Source organism: Leucopleurus acutus (genome assembly GCF_964270905.1).
Source record: "Leucopleurus acutus genome assembly, chromosome: 11".
NCBI lineage: Eukaryota > Metazoa > Chordata > Mammalia > Artiodactyla > Delphinidae > Leucopleurus > Leucopleurus acutus.
Genome location: NC_139152.1, coordinates 69,741,080 through 69,764,749, shown reverse-complemented (window position 1 = coordinate 69,764,749; position 23,670 = coordinate 69,741,080). Strand labels below are relative to the sequence as shown.

The 23,670-nt window shown below is 32.1% G+C and overlaps 1 protein-coding gene across 1 annotated transcript in view; it reads right to left on the bottom strand.

The window, feature by feature from the left end:
* LRRIQ1 (leucine rich repeats and IQ motif containing 1) overlaps nt 1–23,670 on the bottom strand; it is a gene marked incomplete at both ends in the record, with an annotated part of 173,926 nt that overhangs the window by 117,184 nt on the left and 33,072 nt on the right. Inside the window, 4 exon segments of the mRNA XM_082850455.1 lie at nt 1,401–1,494; nt 4,791–4,864; nt 9,780–9,907; nt 10,428–10,621. Coding sequence (XP_082706581.1) covers nt 1,401–1,494; nt 4,791–4,864; nt 9,780–9,907; nt 10,428–10,621 — 490 coding nt within the window.

Sequence of the window (23,670 nt, the reverse complement as noted above, 5' to 3'; positions counted from 1 at the left end):
AGCGATTCCACTACTGGGCATATACCCAGAGAAAACCGTAATTCAAAAAGACACATGCAGTCCTCTGTTCATTGCAGCACTATCTACAATAGCCAGGACATGGAAACAACCTAAATGCCCATCGAAAGATGAATGGATAAAGAAGATGTGGTACATATATACGATGGAGTATTACTCAGCCATAAAAAGGAATGAAATTGAGTCATTTGTAGAGACATGGATGGATTTAGAGACTGTCATACAGGGTGAAGTAAGTCAAAAGAGAAAAACAAGTATCGTATATCAACGCATGTATGTGGAACCTAGAAAAATGGTACAGATGAACTGGTTTGCAGGGCAGAAATGGAGGCACAGATGCAGAGAACAAACATATGGACACCAAGGGGGTGAAGTGGCGGGGGGGCAGGGGTGGTTGTGGGATGAATTGGGAGATTGGGATTGACATGTATACACTGATGTGTATAAAATTGATGACTAATAAGAACCTGCTGTAGAAAAAAAAAATTAAATTAAAAAAAAAAATCAAGGGACTTCCCTGGTGGCTCAGTGGGTAAGAATCCACCTGCTAATGCAAGGGACACAGGTTCGATCCTTGGTCCGGGAAGATCCCACATGCCATGGAGCAACTAAGCCCATGCACCACAACTACTGAGCCCATGCACCACAACTACTGAATCCCGCGCACCTAGAGCCCATGCTCCGCAACAAGAGAAACCACTGCAAGGAGAAGTCCGCGCACTGCAACAAAGAGTAGTCCCCGCTTGCCTCAACTAAAGAAAGCCCACATGCAGCAATGAAGACCCAATGCAGCCAAAAATAAATAAAATTAAAATTTTTTAAAAAAAGTTTAAAAAAAATCACAAAAAATTTTTTTCTTTTACATCTAGGTACTGCAATATTCAAAATAGAGGCATGAATTCATATATACTTATAACACATACTTTAACAGACACCAACTTTCTCTGTTAAGAAAATAAAACAAAATCAAATGGCTGCTGAGCCTGCACGTCCGGAGCCTGTGCTCCACAACGGGAGAGGCCACAACAGTGAGAGGCCCGCGTACCGCAAAAAAAAAAAAAAAAAAAAGTAATTCCCAGCAAATGTCTTTTCTATAAACACAAAACCTAAGTTGACATCATACTAAAAGTGTCACATAATCCATGGTATGGATCAAAATTATCATTTCAAATTTGCATTAGTTCATACATGTACAAAAATGATTTTAGGTAGAAAATATTTTTTAAAGTATTTTTACAAAACTGTTTTGTTTTGAATATCTTTTAAATTATTTTTTATTAACTTTTCCCAAGTAATTAGTATACACAGAACAATTTTCATGGAACTGTGTTCTCTGCAACTATAATAAAGTATGTACATAGGGTGCAACATTGTTTCTTTACCTCCAGTTTATTTCTTGAAGAAGTGGGTTTCCAGTGAGAGACAATTCATGGAGAGAAAAGCATGCATCAAACCACCTTAGGGCACTTGTAAGATCTATAGAAAATAAACCATAAAAATTATTATGAAAGTTATCACAGATAAAGAAAAATAATCATAAATCAATGACCATTTTATTTATGGGTTAGCTATTAAAGAAAGGCAACAAAAAATATTTATTTTGCAGAATATGATATGCTTTTAAAAGGAGACCATATTAAGAACATAGACTCTGCTATCAAAATACATATTTCTACCATTTAGCCACTGTGTGAATTTATGCAAATCATACAACTGCTTGATGATTCAGGTTCATCTCTATCTCATAGGGTGAGGATTAAATGAGATAATGTATGTAAAGGGCTTAGAGCAGTTTGCCCCAGATTGTAAACACAAAATCTAAAAAAGTAAAATCAAAAGTAATAGGATAGTGGTAAAATTGAACGTATGCCTAAACAGAATTATATTTATACTTTCAAAAGTAAAAATAGTAGGTCAGTCTAGGATACATTAAGAGTAATTTATACCAGAATTACTCTCCCACAGAAAACAATCATAAAACTGAGCAATAAACATGAAGCACCTGTTTTTAAGCCTCACTCAGAGAAAAGGGAAACACACATGGTGAGCTGACAATCACAATGGTTTTCTGCCTAAATGCATTTTACCTTAGAGCAAGAAAGTGGAAACCAAGCAAAGAGGCCGTTTTGCTGAGTGAGGAGGCAAAGTTTAGATGTGAGGCTGGAATTTATGGTGAAAAGTTCTGAGAAGAAGCTGTGTGTGCATATGCTCGGGGGAGGAAATTGGGGGAAGAAGTCTATGTGAGGATTTGCCGCAGGTCCTTGGAGTGCTAGGAGTTACAGGCAGGGCAACACTCTGAAAAACCTAGCAGAGATAACCTGCTATCAGGCTAACAGCCGAATGATGACATTATAGTTCATGCAGCAGTGAAAGACACTGGAATTTCAGCCCCATCAGATGAGACTCAACTGAATAGCTCAGAGATTCAGCTAAAATCCAGAAAGAACATGCATTAGGAGTGAAGACAATGCCCTGGGGTAGGGGCATGCACTGAGAGGTGAAAACTAAAATGACTTGTCCTAGGAGGGAATGAAATTAAGGCTGACATCAACAAAATTATCCACCAATACTTTAACTGCCTGCCAGAATTACACTTAATACCCTTTAAAAGGAAGACAACAACAGCCAGACTCAGCAAACTGTACTATGAACAATGTTCAACATACAGTTAAAAATTATTGGACATAAAAAGAAATAGGAAAATATAACATCATTAAGAGAAAATCAGTTAATAGGGACACATCCCAACATAGACAAAATGTAAATCAATTTTTTGACAAAGACATCAAAGTCATTCAATGATGAAAATAGTTCATTCAACAAATGTTGCTGGAACAGTTAACTAAATATCCATATTAAAAATTGAACTCATCCTCTACTTCAAACCTTTCATAAAAAATAATTTGAGGTGGATCAGACCTAAAAGTAAAAACTTAAAGTATAAGACTTCTTACTTTATTACAAGAAAGTAAGAAAGCACAGAAAATCATCTCAATCTGGAGGTAGAAAAATATTACAAAGGACACAGAGAGCAAAAACTATTAAAAATAATAAAGTTTCATCAAAATTGAAAACTTCGCTCATCTAAAGATATCATTAACAAAATTAATAGGTGAAAGAGGGACTGGGAGAAACATCCACAAAACATGTCTGACAAAGAATTTCATCCAGAATATATACAGAATTTATTGAAATCAATAAAAGGCAAATAACCAATTTTTTTAAATGGTAAGGCACATGAATAGACACAAAAGAATATACAGAAATCATCAATAAATACATGCAAAGAGGTTCAATATCATTATCCATCAGGGAAATGCAAACTAAAACCATAATGAGATAACACAATGAAATACTAAAAACGCTGTAAGAATGGAGCGATTGGAACTCTTACACATCACTAGCGGGGAAATAAAATGTTACAACTATTTGGAAAACAGTTTTAACAGTTTCTTATAAAGTTAAACATGCACCTACTCTATTATCCAGTAATTACACTCTAAACATTTACCCAAAGGAACTGAAAACATGTGTTTACAAAAATATTTGTACAAGAATTTCCATAGGAACTTTGTAATCACAGTAGCCTCAAACAGGAAAAAATTAAAATATCAATAAACAGGATAATGGACAAAGTGTAATATATTTATACAAAGGACTACAGTTCAGAAAAAAAAGACTACCTTTACAAACAACTGAACAACTGATGTGGTGGAATGTCACATGAATGCCAAGCAAATACTATTTGATCTCATTAATACAAAGTTGTACAACAGTCAAATTTAACCTATGGTGACAAATTTAGAACTGTGATTGTCTCTATGAGGGGACTGGCTGAAAATGGAGATGGGGAAATTTGGGGGGAGGGACTGTTTAACCAAATCAATTCATCATTCTTTAATTTAATAAACTTTTAATGGATGTCTGGTTAGGAGTCAACAACTTACACAAGTTTGTTTACTTATCTTCATTAGGCTATTCATTTCATAGGTAAAAGATATATGAATTTTAAATAAAAATATAATTCTGACATTTTCCCAGGTTTACCAGAAAGATATGGAAGTAATATGATTTTAAAAGTGGAGAGAAATTTTTAATTAAATTATTTCACCACACATTTGAAGGAGTTTAGAATACACGGCACCTCAGTACGCCATTCTGGCATTTTGACTATTTTGAGTTAAAGGCACCTAAAAAAGAGCAGATGCAAGGGCCCTCTGACCTTCCTTCTTTTTCTTCAAAGCAAGAGATTAAATTCCTATGTGAAAGATATTCGACCTATACCAGAAGCAAAGGGACATTCTTATCACAAGGACAGGAAGTCCAGGCCAAGAGATATGTATACAAACAAACCTGTTAAACTAGCCTTTGTTTCCTAGTCACTTTTCCATCCAATTAACTACCTTAGCCCAAGCCCCTCTGCCTCATCACATTTTCACAATTTACTACTCTTTGTCCAGCTCACTATGTAAGTTCAACTCTGATTGCTTCTTGGGGTCTTTATTTTCTTGTGAGAACTCCCATGTACATGTTAAAAAAAAAAAATTATAACTTGTATTCTCTTTTTCTGTTTATCTGACTTACATCAGTTTAATTCTCAGGCTTAGCCTGAGAAGGTAGAGGAAATTTTTCCTCCTCTACACCATTTTGTATAGATATGTTATTTGTAAATGCCATTAACTCATCTACCCAAAACAACGCCTTACCATACTTGGAACAGAAACTCAAAAGCCTATTATTTAAAAAACAATTATATATTACTATAAACTTACCAGAAAGACAATTGTTGCTGACATCTAGTTTTTCCAAAGAAACAAAATGAAAAAGTGGTATGATTTTTGTCAAGCTGAAAACCAAAATGGAATTTATAAAAATTTTAAATTGGAATGTTCTTAATATTATTGATGTAAATATATATTTATATAACACAATTATATAATGTTATAAATTATAAATTTGGAAGAAATGTATAACTATATACAATTGCATTTTCACAATAGAATACAATAATATAATCTTTACTAACAATACTTATTAAAAATGCAGTAATTATAAGATTTTAAGTATTTATTCTATAATGAAAGATTTATTTCTAAAGAGAAGTTATCATGGAATTGCTAGTATCAATCATAATTATCATGAAGCTTAATGTGTACTTGGTACTTAAATAAAAATAAATGGGTTTTTTGTTGTTATTGTTGTATCTTTGCATATGGCCAAATTTACACAGAATTCATATTTTCTATGTATTTTTTTTCTGGCTCAAACATTTAACAAACCATTAAGAGGTAAAAACATAAAAAATATGTATTTTTACTTTTTAACAATATAACTTTAATTAGAGTCACTAGTTTTGTTTCTAATTTAAAGAAGGTTTCATTTACTAGATTAAAAGTATTATAAGTCCTGTAAGTGCACAAGGTTACACTGGGGTTATTTTTAAATTGGAAATATGCATTTAAGGAACACATAATAGAAATTGTTTTCTATTGATAGAATAACTTAAATTTGGCAGAAATATACTAATTTTTAAAATTAATATTATTAAAACAAGCGTGTTCAAATTCTAATAATAATAAACTTTTCTACTACTTTTAAAAGTTTCTATCATTTTCGAAGATACAATTGTCATTAAGACCCCATATTCAAACAAGGAACATAAGTGATACTGAAAATACTCACTTTATTGGTAACAAAAGCTATGAAGGGAAAATTAATTTTAGTTTGATTTACATTTCCAACCAAGACAAGTTTACACTTACTTTATCACATAATATCACATTACCCTAGCTATTTGGCAATAAAAATTAAGCTAGTTCATCTAAATCTTTAAACAAGATAAAAATTACTTTGTATAAAATATATTCTCATCACAAATACAAAACTAATCTGAACTAATCCCCTCTATAAATGTTGAAGATCCATATATGTTCAAAATATACTTCCACTAAATGAGTATTTCTGGTACAAAAAAGAAAAAAAAAGTATGCATTAGTTTCCACTTCTACTTTCTTGGTTTTTTTATATTGTCCCCCCAGTTTACCTGGCAGAGATTTTTACATCTTTATTTCTACCAACACCCTGCCATGGTAGGAAAAAAAAAAGTACTATTATTCTAAGATCAGAAGCTTACAGGATAACACTGTGACTGGAAGCCTCATGGCACAAAGCCAACCCTTGTACTGACATTAACTCCTCTCCTGTATTATCCTGTTCTGCATTAGAAGAGAGACAGAAGATGCTACTGATGATAAAACAGACTAAATAAGGAGTCTGGAAGACCTCTCTGATTGTAGCCAATCCTAAGTACAATATTACTATTTACACTACCTATATAACACTGCTTCTTAAAAACAATTTCCAGGGGAAAAATCCAAGGTAATAAAAGAAAAAGTGATCAAATATTGGCCATTACATTTGCATATACAGTTCATTATTTGTACACACACTCTTTAATAAAAAATTTACTGAAATGTCACATGTACACTGAAAAAGAAACTTAAAACTTTGTCAATACGTAATTAGTGCATTCAAGTCCTAATTTTGTGACATTTCCTATTCAGGCATTCTAGATCATTCCTACAAGTAAGAAATTTAAGTTATTTAAGTGAAAATACAATTATAATAAATGTATTTATTAAAAGAAAATTCTTATTTCTTTTTTACCGTTAGTATATTTCTAATGCTAAATCTTTACCCTCCTACTAAATGGATTTTGAAAGATTAATAGATAATGAGTTTTTCTTTTTTCAGAATATCTCATGTTTTTAACCAATAAGTTATATGGCAATATTTGGTAACATATAGGTTATATGAAGACATTAACTAAAAATAACCAATAAAGTTTTAGAATTAAAAATAAAAATTCCCTTTGCAAAAATAAAGTATTTCTTCAGGTGAAGAACTATTTGGTTTGACCACATATTTTTCATAATATCGAAATTTTGCCTTTTCAGATAACCATGCTTTTAGAATCATGCTCCTTTTTGGAAATTTTAATCAAGAAAACTAGCTATTTATTCACCACTAGGATGGTAGAAACCTAATAGTAGAATCGTTTTTATTTTAACCTCTAGAACTTTTCCTTTTACTGACATTCTGTGTATATTTTTTCTAAGAAAATTCAAACCAGAAAGACAAAGGACATTAGTGAAAACCTAATACCATTTGACCTTGTCACATTAGCCCTGGGCATAAAAAAGATATAAATTTCAAAGACGACAAAAAGCAAAAGATTTGTACAATGAGCAGCCAATGGGTAATAGTTTCCACTTTCTGCTCCTACTTAGAGTCTCACTGGAAGTAGAAAGGCTTATGAAGCTGGAAAGTCTTCCAGTTAGAACTCCGCTGAGAAAAACTTAAAACAGTCACATGTCCTAATGAAAATTTAAAACAGAAGTCAGGATGAAACATGTATTTCAAACAATATGTACTAAGTATCATTCTTTATATGTATTTCATTTGTTGGAAAAAAGCATATGGGCACATAATTTCTTCCTTGTGATGAAAATATTTATTAAAAATTAAAAGAAAAACACATACAATTTAAAAGACATACCACACACAAATCCAAATATCACATTTATAAAATTCTCTCAGGTTTTCAAAATGTATTGACATACATTTTCCTTTTGGGTAATCATTAAAATCCCATAAAATAGGTAAGGTAGGTGTTACCACCCCTTTTACAAGTGAAAAAACTGAGGATCAGGTAGTGAGAAAAGAGTTAATCAGTGTCAACTGACAGATAAGTTGTAGATTCAGAATTCAAACCCAGATCTGTTGACCCTGAGTTTTATCAAACCTAAAATAGTTCTTAAAAAGTCAATGCACATGTAAAAGCTTAACATAAAATGGGTAATTTCTACAGCTAATGATATTAACTTATGGTGAAAAATCCTAAGTTTGAAGATAATTTTTCACTACGATTTTAGGAAATAATTTCACTACTATGTGTTCATTTCTATCAATCACATTTCCCTGGTGTCCTCAGGACTTATTCTTTCATCCTCCTGAAAATGGTAGGAGGTTACTTGTGCAAAGAGCTTTGAGAGACCCATTAAAAATATCTTCAAATATAAGTGACAATATTATTAAAAATTCAAAATAGAATATATTATATAATAATTTCACCACTTTTTTATATAGCTAAGTTCAACAAATTGTTATTTTACATCTAAGAGTTTTTTTGAGGGTCAGGACGTATGGTACTCAGTTTTGTATCCCCTAAAATGGCAAACACCACCTCAATATCCAAATGTTATAAAGCTAAACAAACAAAATTATAAATATGGATTATCTGGTTTAAGTATCCCAGTTATTGTTATCAACTCTAAAATTTTTTTAGTAGTCCAGTTTATTATAAAATTCCTGGTCATATCAGATTGATATGAGAAACAAGGCACATCATATTGATAGGGTAAAAGTCTATCAGCTAGTGTTAATTTTAATTTTTAAAAGCAGAATATTTCTTTGATGACATAAATTGTCCAAAGAAATAAAGGCATTATTTCTCAAAAGATGTTCTTGATTTAAATATTTTCTAAATTCTTTAAAAATTATTATGCTTATCAATGTGGCTTGAGATCTAGTTCTATAAAATATACTAGATATGTCAGTTACTGAGTGATTTACTTCATATGTCCAAAGCATAGCTGAGTATTTCTATTGAAATTGTATTTCTTACCTAAAAAATACTGTGAAAAGATCCAGTAAGTTTGTGATGGCCCAAATTACTTAAATAGTATCATCTGACAGTGCTGTTCGGGGTAAATATCCTTTTAAAGACAAATCAACTTTCATATTTTAGATGTGATTAAAATAATTTGAGGGAATTTTAAAATACAGATTCAGTTTTTGATCTGTCAAATAGTAGAATAGTTTAATAGGTGGAAGTTAAATCACTTAGGACATATATGCTCAAAGAGGGAGCACTATTGTGACAGAGATTGAGAGAAAACTATGTTTGGGAGGGGACAGGTACATATATGTTAACATTGAGCTGTCTTGTTCACTTGTTTTGCAAGAATTGTACAACTCACAGAAGCAACTTCTTGTTAAAGATAGTTCCTTTCCCCTACTCCTTGTGCCTTTGATGAACAAATTAATCATATTAGGGTAAATAGGTCTCAATGAAATATTAAGCAGAGGGAGACATACACATATTGTGCTCCTGTTTTGGTTTTAGACAGTTATTCTCTGCAAAGATCCAGATGTTTGGTGGTTTTAAATGGATCTTCTGTGGCAGGTACCCATCTCAACTTAATGTGAAGGTATTTTTTTTTAAGTGTTACTTTATATCCTTAGGGAAATCAAATTTAAATCAATCTTAACAGTTACAAAAAGACATGCAAGTTGACAGCAGATTAAAAATCTTTCTTCCAGGACTTAATAAGTACCATTTGAGAGAATGAGACATCCTTCTGAATTAAATTAACTACCTCCTGTATTTTCCAAGAACTATATCTTTACAAATATAAACAAACCTGCCCTGAGAGATTTCCATAGTACATTTTTGAGAAGAAACAAAATGAGTAAGATAAGTGACAATTAAAATTCTACTAAAATTTGAGGATATATCAATACACTTTAATTTTTTTAATTCTATGAAGTTATATTTATAATTTATGTCCAATTTATTGTAATGTACATTCCTTGAATTACTGGAAAAACCTAACAGCTTTTCTACTTATTATGAAGATCACACATTTATGTTAATCATTCACTGCATTTAAGCTTAATTAAGCAAATTATATTTTTACCTGTTTTGAGAGATACTCAGGATTTGTAGTAAAGGCAGCCAATATGAAGAAAATGTTTCCACACTTGAAATGCTATTATCATCCAAGTGCAATTCTCTTAGAAGAACATGATTCTCTAAGGATGGAAGCTATATTTAAATTTGGGTTATTAGCTTATATTAAGCAAAATATTTTTGTCATTTAGCCAAATTTAAAACAATAAAACCTACCAAAACTAACAACAGACATATTCTGGTAAACAGCATATCATAAATCAAAGTATAATATTATGAGAATTTTAGTATGAATAAAATTTCCAATAATGATTTTCATAGCTAGCATTTTTTTAATACTTTGTGACAAATTTTAATTAGAATTTCAGATAAACTTGGTCCCACTTACACACTGAATCATAACTGAAAAGTTATGATTTATTATTTTAGTATTATAAAAAACTAATGTTAACTTAGATTTCTTATAAGATATTGTAATTATGTTGAACATTTTTTAAATAGTGAAAAGTATATAATAGTTTAAACTGGAAATCAAATACAGCTGATAAGTAAAAAGGATAAAAGTTAAAACTGCTTTTAAAATGTATGAGTGATATTTCTAGCAAAAGAAAAATGCTGTGTTAATCACAGAAATCAATTAATTCAAAGCAATTACCTCACTTAGATAATTTCCCTGTAACTTCAGTATTTGGAGCAATCCACAGTTTTCAATGCCCTCAACTTCAGTAAGATGATTATGTGAGCAATCCAGGTATATAATGGTAGGCGTATCACAAAGACCTTTTGTACTAATTAACTGATTATGGTCCACAATTAGTTGCTGAAGATTTTTCAACGATTCTAAGCCACCTGGAAGAAAAAAATTTCCATGATCACTTTATCATACATTCTTCCAGACTCTAGAGTTTCAATTTTTTTCTAAATAACTGCATTTTTTTATTTCCAATATTCCTAATTACAAGACTTAGCCCAATTTCCTGGTGAAAAATGTGTAAGTGTAAAATGTATTATTATTTAAACTTGTGCCTAAGAGATGTATTTTTGAATGACTTAATTATATATCACTTCAAAATTGAACAAAATACTAGAAGTCATACATTGGGCATTGAATGTTTTATTTTCAATTGACAATGGAACAAGGGAGAGGGAGGAATCATTGAAAAAATAACAGTTTTCAATTCAATTCCAGGGTCTTTGAATTTTCAATGCTTGGTTAAGATTGTTGCAGAATGTAATTACAGAATGTAATTGCAGAATGCTATTTTTCTACCATTGAAATATCTACCTTAGGTTCACAAATGAAGTAGGTACAACTGTATTAAAACCAATAAAATATTAGTATATTCTTCTGGTATTATAAGATTTTCACAAGTGGCCTCCTTTTTACCCAGATAAACTTAAAATCAATGTGATTCCAATCTAAAAACAATCAGAGGAGCCTTAGACTATAGCTCAGTGGCCATAAAAAAAAAAAAACTGAGAAGGTTGTTTAAATAAGTCATCATAGTTAGCACTGGAAAGAGATGCTGAGGAAGTCTGTAAAAATTTCATGGAAGATATTAAAAATCTAGAAAATTTTATTAGATTGAATATTGGACTACATATGTTCTCTGTAGTTACTACCCTGTGTAATATTAGGTTACATGCTGAAGAAAGGTAAAGGATTTGGCACAAAAGCTAAAAATAAAAGGAAATAGCACATAAAGCAGAACAATTGGGAGAGGAAAAGGCAGATGAGATTCTGTGATGATGGGAGTGAATAGTAAAGGTACACTTTACAATTATCAAAGGCATTTTTATTTACACTAAATTATATATGGTCAACTGTGTGAGCCAGAGTGGGCAAAGGAGTATGAAGAGGACACTGCTTGACAAGTAGTGAAGCAGCCGAAGACTTTTGCTAGAGGCATCCACGGAGTAAACAGGATGAAAGCCATAGCACAGTGGAAGTGAAGACAGTGAGTGTAGACTAATTTTTAGATATTTGACAATGGAGAGAAGATCCTCCGAAGTCCTTAAAATGGAAACCCTATCTCTGAACTCATCCTCTGCTACTGTCCCCTTCTCTTGGTTCATTCTAACATGCTGACCTCCTGGCTGTTCCCTCGAACATGCCACACGTGTTTCCACCTTAGGGCTGCCTACATATGTAAGAAACAACTATCAGTGTGTGACATGTTAGGCTAGGAGGAATTAAATAAAGCTTATCAGCTAACTTCAGATATTAAGACACCATGAATCCCAATCAATATACAGAGAAGTTACACTTACCTATTCAACAACCCATCAGAGATTCCAATCTAGTGAAATTATCATGATTTCAAGCCTCAGATACTAAGGAATCTTTGACTGAGCATTTCTACTTCTAGGAATCCATTATATACTAACACACACACATACACACAACTATGAAGTAATATATAGAGCAATTCCTTGCCATACTATTTAAACAAAGAAATGGAGAAAAGTTAAATGTCTATCAGTAGCGAATAGTTAAATAAATTATGGAGTATCTATCAAATGAATATGTATGTATAATCTTCAATATGAAGTAGTCTGACATAGAAGTATGCCCATGATGTACTACTGTATGTAAAACCTAAGTTGCATACATAGGCTTTTAGCTATTGAATATACCTGACTTTCAATCTACACATCTATTAATTGTATTGCATAGAACAAGGTCTGGATTGATTTGTAAGCAACTGTGAACAGTGGTTACTACTGCAAAATAAGAAAGAGAACAGGGTAAGCAGAGAGAGAAAATTTCACTGCTTACATTGTATACTTCTCTATTTTTAAAATTTTTAAATGAGAATGCACTTCTTGTATAATATTTTTTAAAACAATATATTTGAAAAAAATCAGAGCAAGTACTGAATAGAACTGTTATTCTGTATTTATTCCTGACCACCACCATCACCAAATGGTTATTGAACTGAAGAAAAATGAGAAAACCTGATGCTGTCATCCATCAGAAGGGTTTGTTAGATAGCCAAAGTGTGGGAACACTGTACATAGACACGGGGGCATACCTCTTAGATTTTAAGATCAAAGGTTTAAAGGGAAAAGTGAGATGGAAAGTAGATCTTTCAGCCTCAATGAGCCTTGATATTGATGGCAGTCCTGTTTGATAGCTTCATTGCAACCTCAAGAGAGACCCTGAGCCAGAACCACCAACTAAGGCAATTCCAGATACCTGATCCACAGAAAATAGGAGGTAATAAATGTCTGTGGTTTTAAATTGCTAAATTTGGGGGTACTCTGCTTCACCAAAGTATATAACTAATATAGTAATGATCCTATTCTGAAGAAAACATGAGAAAGAAGAAAATATGTTTGAAAATGTTTTGGGCTAGGGAAGAACATTTACAGAAATTTAATGTAACAAGAATTCAAAGATACTAAAATAACAGATGTAGGTAAACAAATGGACCAAAATAACACCATGACAGAACTAATAAATAATTTAGAAAAAATGTTGTACAGGACAGAGAGCTAAAGATTGAGTTGCTCACAAGAAGAGATAATCACACTGAGAACAAAATGTGAAGAAGCAGAAGATAAAGCAGCAAGATTACATTAATTAAATAAAAATAGACATAACAGATAAAGTCAATCAAAATATGGATCATCCATGATTGAAAAATAGAAACAAGCCAAAAAAGTTTGCGAATATATAAAAAACAAAAATTTTCATAAATGAAGAAATAACAATCTATAGTTTGAAAAGGATATTATATTCCACGAAAAAAACTTATGTGGGTTTATTGACAATAAGACGTCTTGCTAAATTTATTAATCAAGGACAAAGAAAATGTTATTCAGGTATCTGGGCAGAAACCAGTTTTGGGGGAGTAAAATCAAGTTAGCCTCTAGTTTAACCACAGCAACACACAATATCAAAATGCAACGAAGCAATGTCCATGAAATACCAAGTGAAAATGTGACCTAAAAATAGAATGCACAGCTATATTTTCATTCAAGTATGAAGGCAACTGACAGATACTCTTGAATGTGAAAGAATTCAGGGAATATAGCATCCACTAGTCCTTCTTTGAAAAATAAGATGTAAAAAGAGTTAATGAACTATGTAATCCAGACAAGCAGAAGATGAAAGAAGCAGTTTGTCATAAAAAAGACTGGTATTGACCCATTTTCAAACAGATCTAATGCTGCTAGAGGAGATAAGATAGAGTCATAAATTCTGATTTGATGTCATAAATCCTGATGTGAAAAACAAAAATTGTGAAGGGAAAAGAAGATTGGAAAGAGTGTAAATATCCTAATTTATTCTATTTTCTTATAGAGGAGTTAGTATTGCCTAAAATAGATTAATCAAAGCACATCTTTTTATAAATCACTGAACAAAAATATTATAACTGACAAAATTATTAGGGGGAGATGGAATTGTAAATGAGATAATCTTATCATTTGCAGCATGAGGAAGTCTAAAACTTTGAAATCAAAACATTTTCATATAATTTCCTGCTCTATTGCTTAGCAATGTTTTCACGAGCTTTTAAATATGTCCCATCTTAGTAAACTGTAGGAAAATTTGCTGAAAATGACTGTTACCAACGAGTAATTCACGTGTGTATGATTTTTGATCACCGTAAGATTATTCTATAATACCTTAATATATTTCAACAATTGATTACTTTATAAATCACTGTACTTTTAAAAAATTCAAGTTGATATTCTATTTCAGTAGTGATAAAGTTTTGACTGCATCATCTCAAAAGAAGTACTAAAAAGTTAACTGTTACTTTACTATTAGAATATAAAATATATGCCTAGAGCACATCTTTTTATATATACTCTAATAATCACAGGTATTATTAAGCTTTGTCTTATGTTTAATTAAACTTTACTTAACTAATTATCTAAACCTTCTTTAACTAAACTGTACCCTAAGTACATTTATTTATATAGAAAAAGTAGGCATCATTGTCTGAATTGTTACAGATCATGTTCATTCAAGTGATTTCTTATTTTGATCACATTTTTTCATAAATATGCCTCCTTCATAAAGGAGGACATTTTGTTTACCATTTTATATTTGTTATTCCTCAAAGAGTTTTGAATTTCTATTCAGGTGTTAGCTACGCTTATTAGAGTTTTATTTTCTTAATAGTTATATGTGACAATTTTTTCTAATTTCCTGAAATAATAGGCATGAAGTATCTTCTCTGTTAACACATGTAAAGCATTTATAGTTTCCACATTTCTACAAGAAATATGAAAATCTGTTTTTTGCAAAAATAGTTTTACTTGTAATATAAAACTCATAACTTGTTCTACAAGTCCTAAGACTGTGTTGTGTCCTCATAGAAATAGAAAAAGGATATAGACAGAATCTCTGCTCAAGTATCATTTACTTGAAAAATTCACCTAGAATATTTTTTTTAATTATGACATGTATAATTATTCACAATTTATTAAGTGAATACAGTTAATTACAAAACAATATTACAGTAGTGATTTTTAAAATGGATGGAAAACAATCTGGAAAACTCACCAATACTGGCTATATCTGGATGGTGGCAATATGGCTTATTATTTTATCATTTCACATCATAATTTATAGACAATAAGCATATATTAATTGTGTAGATTAGATTAAAAGTTACTTAGAAAAAAAATACAAAATTCCATTTCCAGAAATTTCTGCTCAGATACTGTGATCTTTACCCCTGAAAATAACTAAAAACAGTAATTACATTTTTTAAATGTTTCCAAAAGAGCTGTTAAGAAAGCAAAGAATTCTCAGTCCAAAAACTAAATAGATATGGTAGGCAAAGAGAAGCAAGCAGAACAGTAAAGCCAGTTTTCAGTGCGAGAAAACTTGTTAAATCTGGTGAATATGATGATCAATTTCTATAGCCCCACAGTTTGAGGAAACAAAACTTAAAATTCACCAATAGGAGGCAAGTATGACAGGCAATTCCGAGTAAACCTGGACCCCAATCAGCTATACCCAACTGAAGACAGGAAATTAAACTACCTATCTCAAATCTCAGTAAGAGGGGAAAAAAATCCTCCTTTAAAATAATAAATACAAGCTGACTCTCCCATAGGTTTACGACTCAAATTCATTCTCATGGTGATCAGAAAACTTCCACCAAAAATGTAGCACAAATGATTCTAGATTGTTTGTGTCCTTCAGCATCTGAAAAATCTCTAAAGAACAAACTTTAATGTCATAACTAGGAATAATCACAAAGCTTAAATTCCAAGGGAAATAAACAGGTGACAAAAAAAAAATCACATGAAAAACACAAAGAAATAAGATGCCATAATTAAGAGTTAGCAGAAATAACAAATCCCAGCAAAACCAGACCCACGTGAAAATCAGAATTAATTCAAATTAAAAAACTCAATGACTAGGATTAACAGCAAGTCAGAATTTGTCACTGGAATATAGGTATATAGAAAGTAACTAGAGGCAGCAAAAAAGACAGAAAGATAGAATATAGGAAATATGGAGGCAAGAGTCAGAAAATCTAACATATGTGTAGTGTTTCAACAAACTGAGGAAGAAAAAAACTTTTTGAAGAGATAATGGCTAACAGTTAAAATTACAAGTGAAAATCACATATTCAATAATTGCATCAGACCCTAAGAGGATGAATTAAAAAGAAATCCATGCCTAGACACATCAGCATAAAAATTCATAACAGGAATAACAAGAAAAAAAATACTTGAAAAGACATAGAAAATACCCTCAAAGTTTCCGAAATTTAACACAGCTGACTTCTTAAAGCAACAGTGAAAGTAAAAAAGTAACGGAATGATATTTATGAATTACTGAAAGAAAATAAACTTCAATTTAGAAAAATACACCCAGTTAAATTATGATTTAACAATGAATGCTAAGTAAGCACATTTACAGAAAAATTATCTTCCACAAACTAGTTATTTTACTAGAGGAAATTTTAAAGGATCTATATCAGGAAGAAGGAAAGAGATCCAAGATCTTAAATGAAAAAAAGAGCAACAGGCATAAAAGCAATAAATATGGGCAAATATGATCAAACTTTGTATAAAATAACCATAATGTATAGCTTGAAGAGTTAAATAAAAATACATTTAAGGGCTTCCCTGGTGGCGCAGTGGTTGAGAGTCCGCCTGCCGATGCAGGGGACGCAGGTTCGTGCCCCGGTCCGGGAGGATCCCACATGCCGCGGAGTGGCTGGGCCCGTGAGCCGTGGCTGCTGAGCCTGCGCGTCTGGAGCCTGTGCTCCGCAACGGGAGAGGCTACAACAGTGAGAGGGCCGTGTACCGCAAAAACAAAAACAAAAACAAAAAACATTTAAAATCCTGAAAAACAAACACATATAAGTCAGGAAATTTGAGGTAAAGATATCAATTAACTTGAGATAAATTGAGTATATTTTATAATTTCTATGGTGACCACTAAATAAAGTATATAACTATCAAAAGATTGAGACAAAAGAGGAAATGAGGGGAAAAATACCAAATAGGTCAAAAGAAGACAAGAGAAGGGGAAGATAGAAAATGTAGCAAAGGTTTTCTGTTTACAGTAACAATGGACTAGGTAATGAGAAAACAAATATAAACATAGCTGCTGAAGGCATTTAAGAACTAAAATGGTATTATAGAATAAGAGGATTAAGTTCCAGAAGAAATGAGGTGAACACATTATTCAGGATATCTATTAATTCTGAGAAAGGAAAGCTTGCAACATCAGGGGGTCAAAACTTGGGCTCCAGAGCTCTCCTCAGCAAAAGAGGCCTAACAAATCTCTACCTTACTTTTGGTTGGACCTCCATGTACTACACATTAATCCAAATATGGAATAGCTCCCAAGGTACTGAAGCCAAGCTTTAAATAATATCAATAACAAAACATGGATTTAGCTGCACAGAGATCACTAATGCTTGTAGTTTTAAACAATAAAGACCTCTGGAGGAAAATAATAACATCATAGCCTCAAACTGATTCTATAGTTTTGTTTTTCTTAGTATTTTCTGACTGTAAAATGACAAAAAACTAAGCAAGGAAGTAACATCATGTGAACAAAAATCAAGAGAACAGATAATAGAAACTATCCACAGGGTATCTAGATAATGAAGTTACCAGACACAGAAATTAACAAAACTTTGTTGAACATATTAAAAAATTAAAACTGGAAACTTACATATTAGATACTATAAAAATGTGAATTGAATGCTAAATAAAAGAAGCAAATAAAAGTTCTAAACTTGAAAATCTACAACTACAAACAAGACTTTCATGAATGGATTGGACATTATATTAGACACAGCTGAAGGGAGAATTAGTGAACCATAATTTGAGTCACAAGAAAACATCCAAAATGACACATAGAGATGCAAAAGAAATGTAAGAGAATTATAAAAGCATAAGGGGCTTATAGAATATAGTGGGAATATATATCTGGATCTAGATCTATAAGTAAGTAGGTAGCTCAGAATTTTTCAACACTGAATAAAGATGCCAAGCCACTGATTTAAGAGGCACAATGAATTCAAGCAGGGTGAATACTAAGGTAACCACAGTAGAAACATCAGAGTAAACTAATGAAAACAATGGCAAAAGAAAAAAAAAATCTTAAAAGGGGAAAAAGAAATTTTCTTCCAAGGATCAACCATTAGGTTGTTGCACATCACCCTAGGCAAGGAAAGCTATAATAAAATAAAATCCATTCACAATGCAGAAAATGCATGCCAAATGGTAAGTATATATATCAAAATACATAAACAGAGATATGTGTGTGTATATGCATATTCTTCAGGTGAAAGGAATATCACAGATGAAAGGTAGAATAAAGTTCAATGGAAAGGTTTAAAAAATGGATCAATCCAAATGATACTGACTTTATACAATAATAATGTCTTAAGGCATTTGAAACACACATATAGATACATATATACACATGCAGAGTTAAAATACTCAACAAAAAGAGCACATTAAGTTAGGAGGGAGTACATAAAGTTTAGGTTTTCTAAGACCCTAGAATTGCCTTGGAAAAGAGAGGAAAGTGCTACTGTTGGTGGGAATGTAAACTGATACAGCCACTATGGAGAACAGTATGGAGGTTCCTCAAAAAACTAAAAATAGAACTACCATATGACCCAGCAATCCCACTACTGGGCATATACCCTGAGAAAACCATAACTCAAAAAGAGTCATGTACCACCATGTTCACTGCAGCTCTATTTACAATAGCCAGGACATGGAGGCAACCTAAGTGTCCATCGACAGATGAATGGATAAAGAAGATGTGGCACATATATACAATGGAATATTACTCAGCCATAAAAAGAAACAAAATTGAGTTGTTTGTAGTGAGGTGGATGGACCTAGAGTCTGTCATACAGGGTGAAGTCAGTCAGAAATAGAAAAACAAATACCATATGCTAACACATATGCACGGAATCTAAAAAAAAAAAATGGTTCTGATGAACCTAGGGGCAGGACGGGAATAAAGACGCAGGAGTAGAGAATGGACTTGAGGACACGGGGAGGGGGAAGGGTAAGCTGGGATGAAGTGAGAGAGTAGCACTGATATATATACACTACCAAATGTAAAATAGCTAGCTAGTGGGAAGCAGCTGCATAGCACAGGGAGATCAGCTCAGTGCTTTGTGACCACCTAGAGGGGTGGGATAGGGAGCGTAGGAGGGAGACACAAGTGGGAGGGGATATAGGGATATATATATATATACATATAGCTGATTCACTTTGTTGTGCAGCAGAAACACAACATTGTAAAGCAATTATACTCCAATAAAGATGTTAAAAAAGAAAAAGAAAAAAGAGAGGAAAGTGCTAAATAAACTTAGATTTGGTAAATAAAGAAGGCATGATGTAATATCTATAGTAAACCAAAAGGATAGTAAAATAATATAAAAATGGTAATATGATAGAAAAGAAAAATGGAATAATTTAAAATCTCAACCAAAGCAAAAGAAGGCAAGAAAAGAGAAAAAAAAAAAAAAGAACAAGAACAAATAGAATCAAATAGTAAGAGAGTAATTTTAAACTCAAATATATCAATAATTGAATGTTATTGATTACACTTAATTACTAGGGGCTAAAGGTTACAAATCAAAGCTTGAATTTGTCAGGCAGCCTCGATAAAACAAGAACAAAAACAACAATTTTTTATGTTACATTACAAAAATTCCAAAAATAGAACTTGTAGAAATATTGTAAGTAAAAGGACAGAAAAAGATGTATTATGTAAACATTAAAACAGTAATTCTCAAAGTGTGGGCCAGTGTCCCCATCCTGAGATACCTTTAAAGGTTCCATGGAGTCAAAACTACTTTCATAATAATTCTAAGAGGTTATTTGCCTTTTCCACTCCCATTTGGTCAAGAGTGTAGGGTGGAGTTATCCAGAGAACTACATGAGGTGTGATATCGTAGTAAATTTAACGCAGAAGGAAATACGGAAATCCAGCTATCTTGTGTTAAGCTTGACATTAAAGAGATTTGCAAATATGTGTAACAATGACCCTTTTCTCACTGTATCTTTTTGTTTAAAAAATACAGTTATTGGGCTTCCCTGGTGGCGCAGTGGTTGAGAGTCTGCCTGCCGATGCAGGGGACACGGGTTCGTGCCCCGGTCCGGGAAGATCCCACATGCCGCGGAGCCGCTAGGCCCGTGAGCCATGGCCGCTGAGCCTGCGCGTCCGGAGCCTGTGCTCCGCAACCAGAGAGACTACAACAGTGAGAGGCCAGCGTACCGCAAAAAAAAAAAAAAAAAAAAAAAAAAATACAGTTACTATTCTAAAACTGTTATGAATGCAAAGGCTTTATTGTCTTAAACTTTGAATGAATACAAAAATTTTCTGTTTTTTCCTAATGCAGTAAATATTGATAGATATAACCCACATAAATGAAAACTGTCTGCAGGAGGTCCGCAATAATTTTTAAGAGTGTTAGAAAGGTCCTGAGTCCAAAAAAAGCTGGTTTGATTATGTCAGACACAGAAGCCTAAGGCAGAAAACTTTTAATACAGTTGAAAAGGGACATTTAAAAATGATAAAATTGGTCAATTTAACAGAAATATATAACAGTTATAAATTTGTGTGCACCAAATATCATGGCCTCAAAAATATTTAAATCAAAAAAATAAATTAAAAAAAGCTATGAGAATGAAGATCTACAATCTACAAACACCATGGGAGTCATGTATATAAGTCTTTCTCCAGGACTCTGCTAACATGACAAGTGTTCCACTTAATCAACAGGCAGTATTGCATAATCAATAATGAATAGGCTCTGAGGCAGGCAGTCCTGAATTTCAGTAACACATGCCTATTCGAAAACTAGCTATATGACTATAAGCAAGTTACTTAACTACTCTGATCCTTCATTCCTTTTTTGTGGAGTGGGGGTGATTTCACATTATTGGGAGGATTAAAAATAATATTTTAAAGTAGCATTTACCACACTTTCACATGCTGGGTACTAAAAATGATAGTTATTGTTTCCTAACAATTATCCTCAATAAAAACAAGGAGTTAAAAAACTGTAACTGGAAAAAAAAAAAACAAAAACAAACAAAAAAAACCCTGTAACTGTGGTGACCAAATAAGGCTTCAAAGAGATATGTTTGAGCTAAGCCTTGAAGAAGGAATAGGATATTAATACATACTCAGAAAAGTCTATACACAACTGATTAAACAGTAATTTGATCCAGTAAGTGCACTGGATCAAAAGGAGGAATCTAGGTGGGAAGGAAGTTAGAATAAATTGCCCCCCTTCTTCTTTTAATCTTAGAAATTCTTCGCTGTCAAATAAAGGATGAGAACTGAGCAAAACAGACTTACAGCAAGACTTAAGTTAGAACATCATTACTTCCTCAACATCTCTAAGAACATAATTCTCTCCCTGTAAAAATCTGTTATTTCTTCTACTACCCATCTAAAACAAAACAAATAATAACCACAAAAATATTCAAGAGTCTCTTTCAAAGGGCTTAAATATAATAAATATAAAGGATTGCTTAAATATTCTTGAGTTTACTGCTTCAATATATTCTTTATTAGCCCTTTAAAAGTTTCCTAGGTCCCACAAAATAAAATTGAAGTCAACTATGTTTATCCCTCCTCATTGCCCATGGCAAAATTAGCATTTGGCTATACTTGCTACAAATATCTATTTCAAAGAATTCTTCCCACAGAAATGAGCCAATGGTCTAATAAAACATTCTTGCCACAGGGGAAAAAAACTCTTCTGTAAGGAACAGCAATACTAAAGATGTTGAATTAGGCTGGAGGTTTTCACTAAAAAAGTGTTTGGTAAAGGTCTACCTCCTTTAGCTGCTCAATGATTGCTATGTTTGACAGTTACATTACAAATATGCTGAGTTACACTTGAGATTTTCAATTTCAATGCAAAAGTCCTTCAGGATCATACAGGTTGTACGGAAAAAAGAATACTGAAACAGGAATCAGGAAATGTGGATTCTAGCCCCACCTCTGCCAGGAGTTAGATGAAAACTATGTGGGTCTGTTTTTCCATCTGTAAACTAAGAAGCCTAGACTGGCAGATCTGCAAAATCCCTTTCAGCTTTGTTCTAAGCATTGTGTTACATTTCAAAACTAAAGAGTAAGCTAGCACCATCTAGTGGAATCCAAAGAATTTCCTAAGTATATAATGAAAAACATTTCTACAAGCAAAATATCTACAGCTTTATCTTATTTTACTTCATTATTTTTTCTAATGTTCCAATGACAACATTTGGCAGCAAGAATTAATCCAGGCACATTTCCCCTATGAGCCACGACATAGTAATCAAGCCTATGTGAAAATGTTGAATTATTCAATATCTTTCATACTTAGAATACTAGTTTCAATTTTCCAGAAAACAGTATTATCTGAAAATAAAGCAGCAGAAAAAAAAATCTCCCAGTATCTCTAACTATTTACAATAATATTTTCTAGGGCTGTATTACCTGAAATTTATAAATTAATGATTTATAAATTGCTGGCATTAAAGACATTAACATCATACTTATTTTCATTTTTACCCAATAGTCAATAAAGGAAACATGGCAATTTACTCTTTTCCTCTTTCTCTCTATATCAATAACTATCAGTAGGATAATCTCAGTGCAAGTCAGTATAGTCATTTATTTTGTTTATTGCTGCATCCTCAGCAATATTCCAGTGCTGTGTTCTAGTGCCTGGAAAAGTGCTTCCACATAGTAGATGCTCAATGGCTCATTAATAAATTTATTAATGAATAAACCTTAAAATCATTAGATATTTTTCAGCATAAAGACTTTGTAATATAGTATAACAAAACAGTAATAATCTTAAATATTAAATGCATATTTATGAGAGAGGCAATAGAATGAATTGATTAAAAAATTTGGTACCAGGATAGACTGCTGAGTTTCAAATCCTGGCTCTATCATTAACTAACAGTGTGATTTTAGACAACTTACTTGAACTTTCTATGTTTCAGCTTTCTTATCTGGAAAAAACAAAGATTAAATAGTACCTAACTAATAACACTGATGTGAAAATCAAATGAGTTAGTATGTATAAAGCACATGAAATGGCTGGTGGTAAAAAAAAGTTATCTATTACTATATTTATTATACTTAAGTTGTATTTTTTCTATAAACACTTTGGTCATGCAGCATGAATTTTAAAAATTAGTTTAGTTTTAAAATGTTTCTGCTAAAAAGTCAATAAAATTCAATATATTTTGGGAGGAAAAAAGAAAACTAGATTATAACTTATGAATCACCTATTTTTCATTTGCTTTGGCTATTCATTAAAAAACTAAATCAAAAATACTAACTCAAAATATGAAAGATTCCTCATAGGTAAAGTTTATAAATTTTAATGAACACTGTGGCAACATTCATTTAAGAAAAGTTTTCTCCA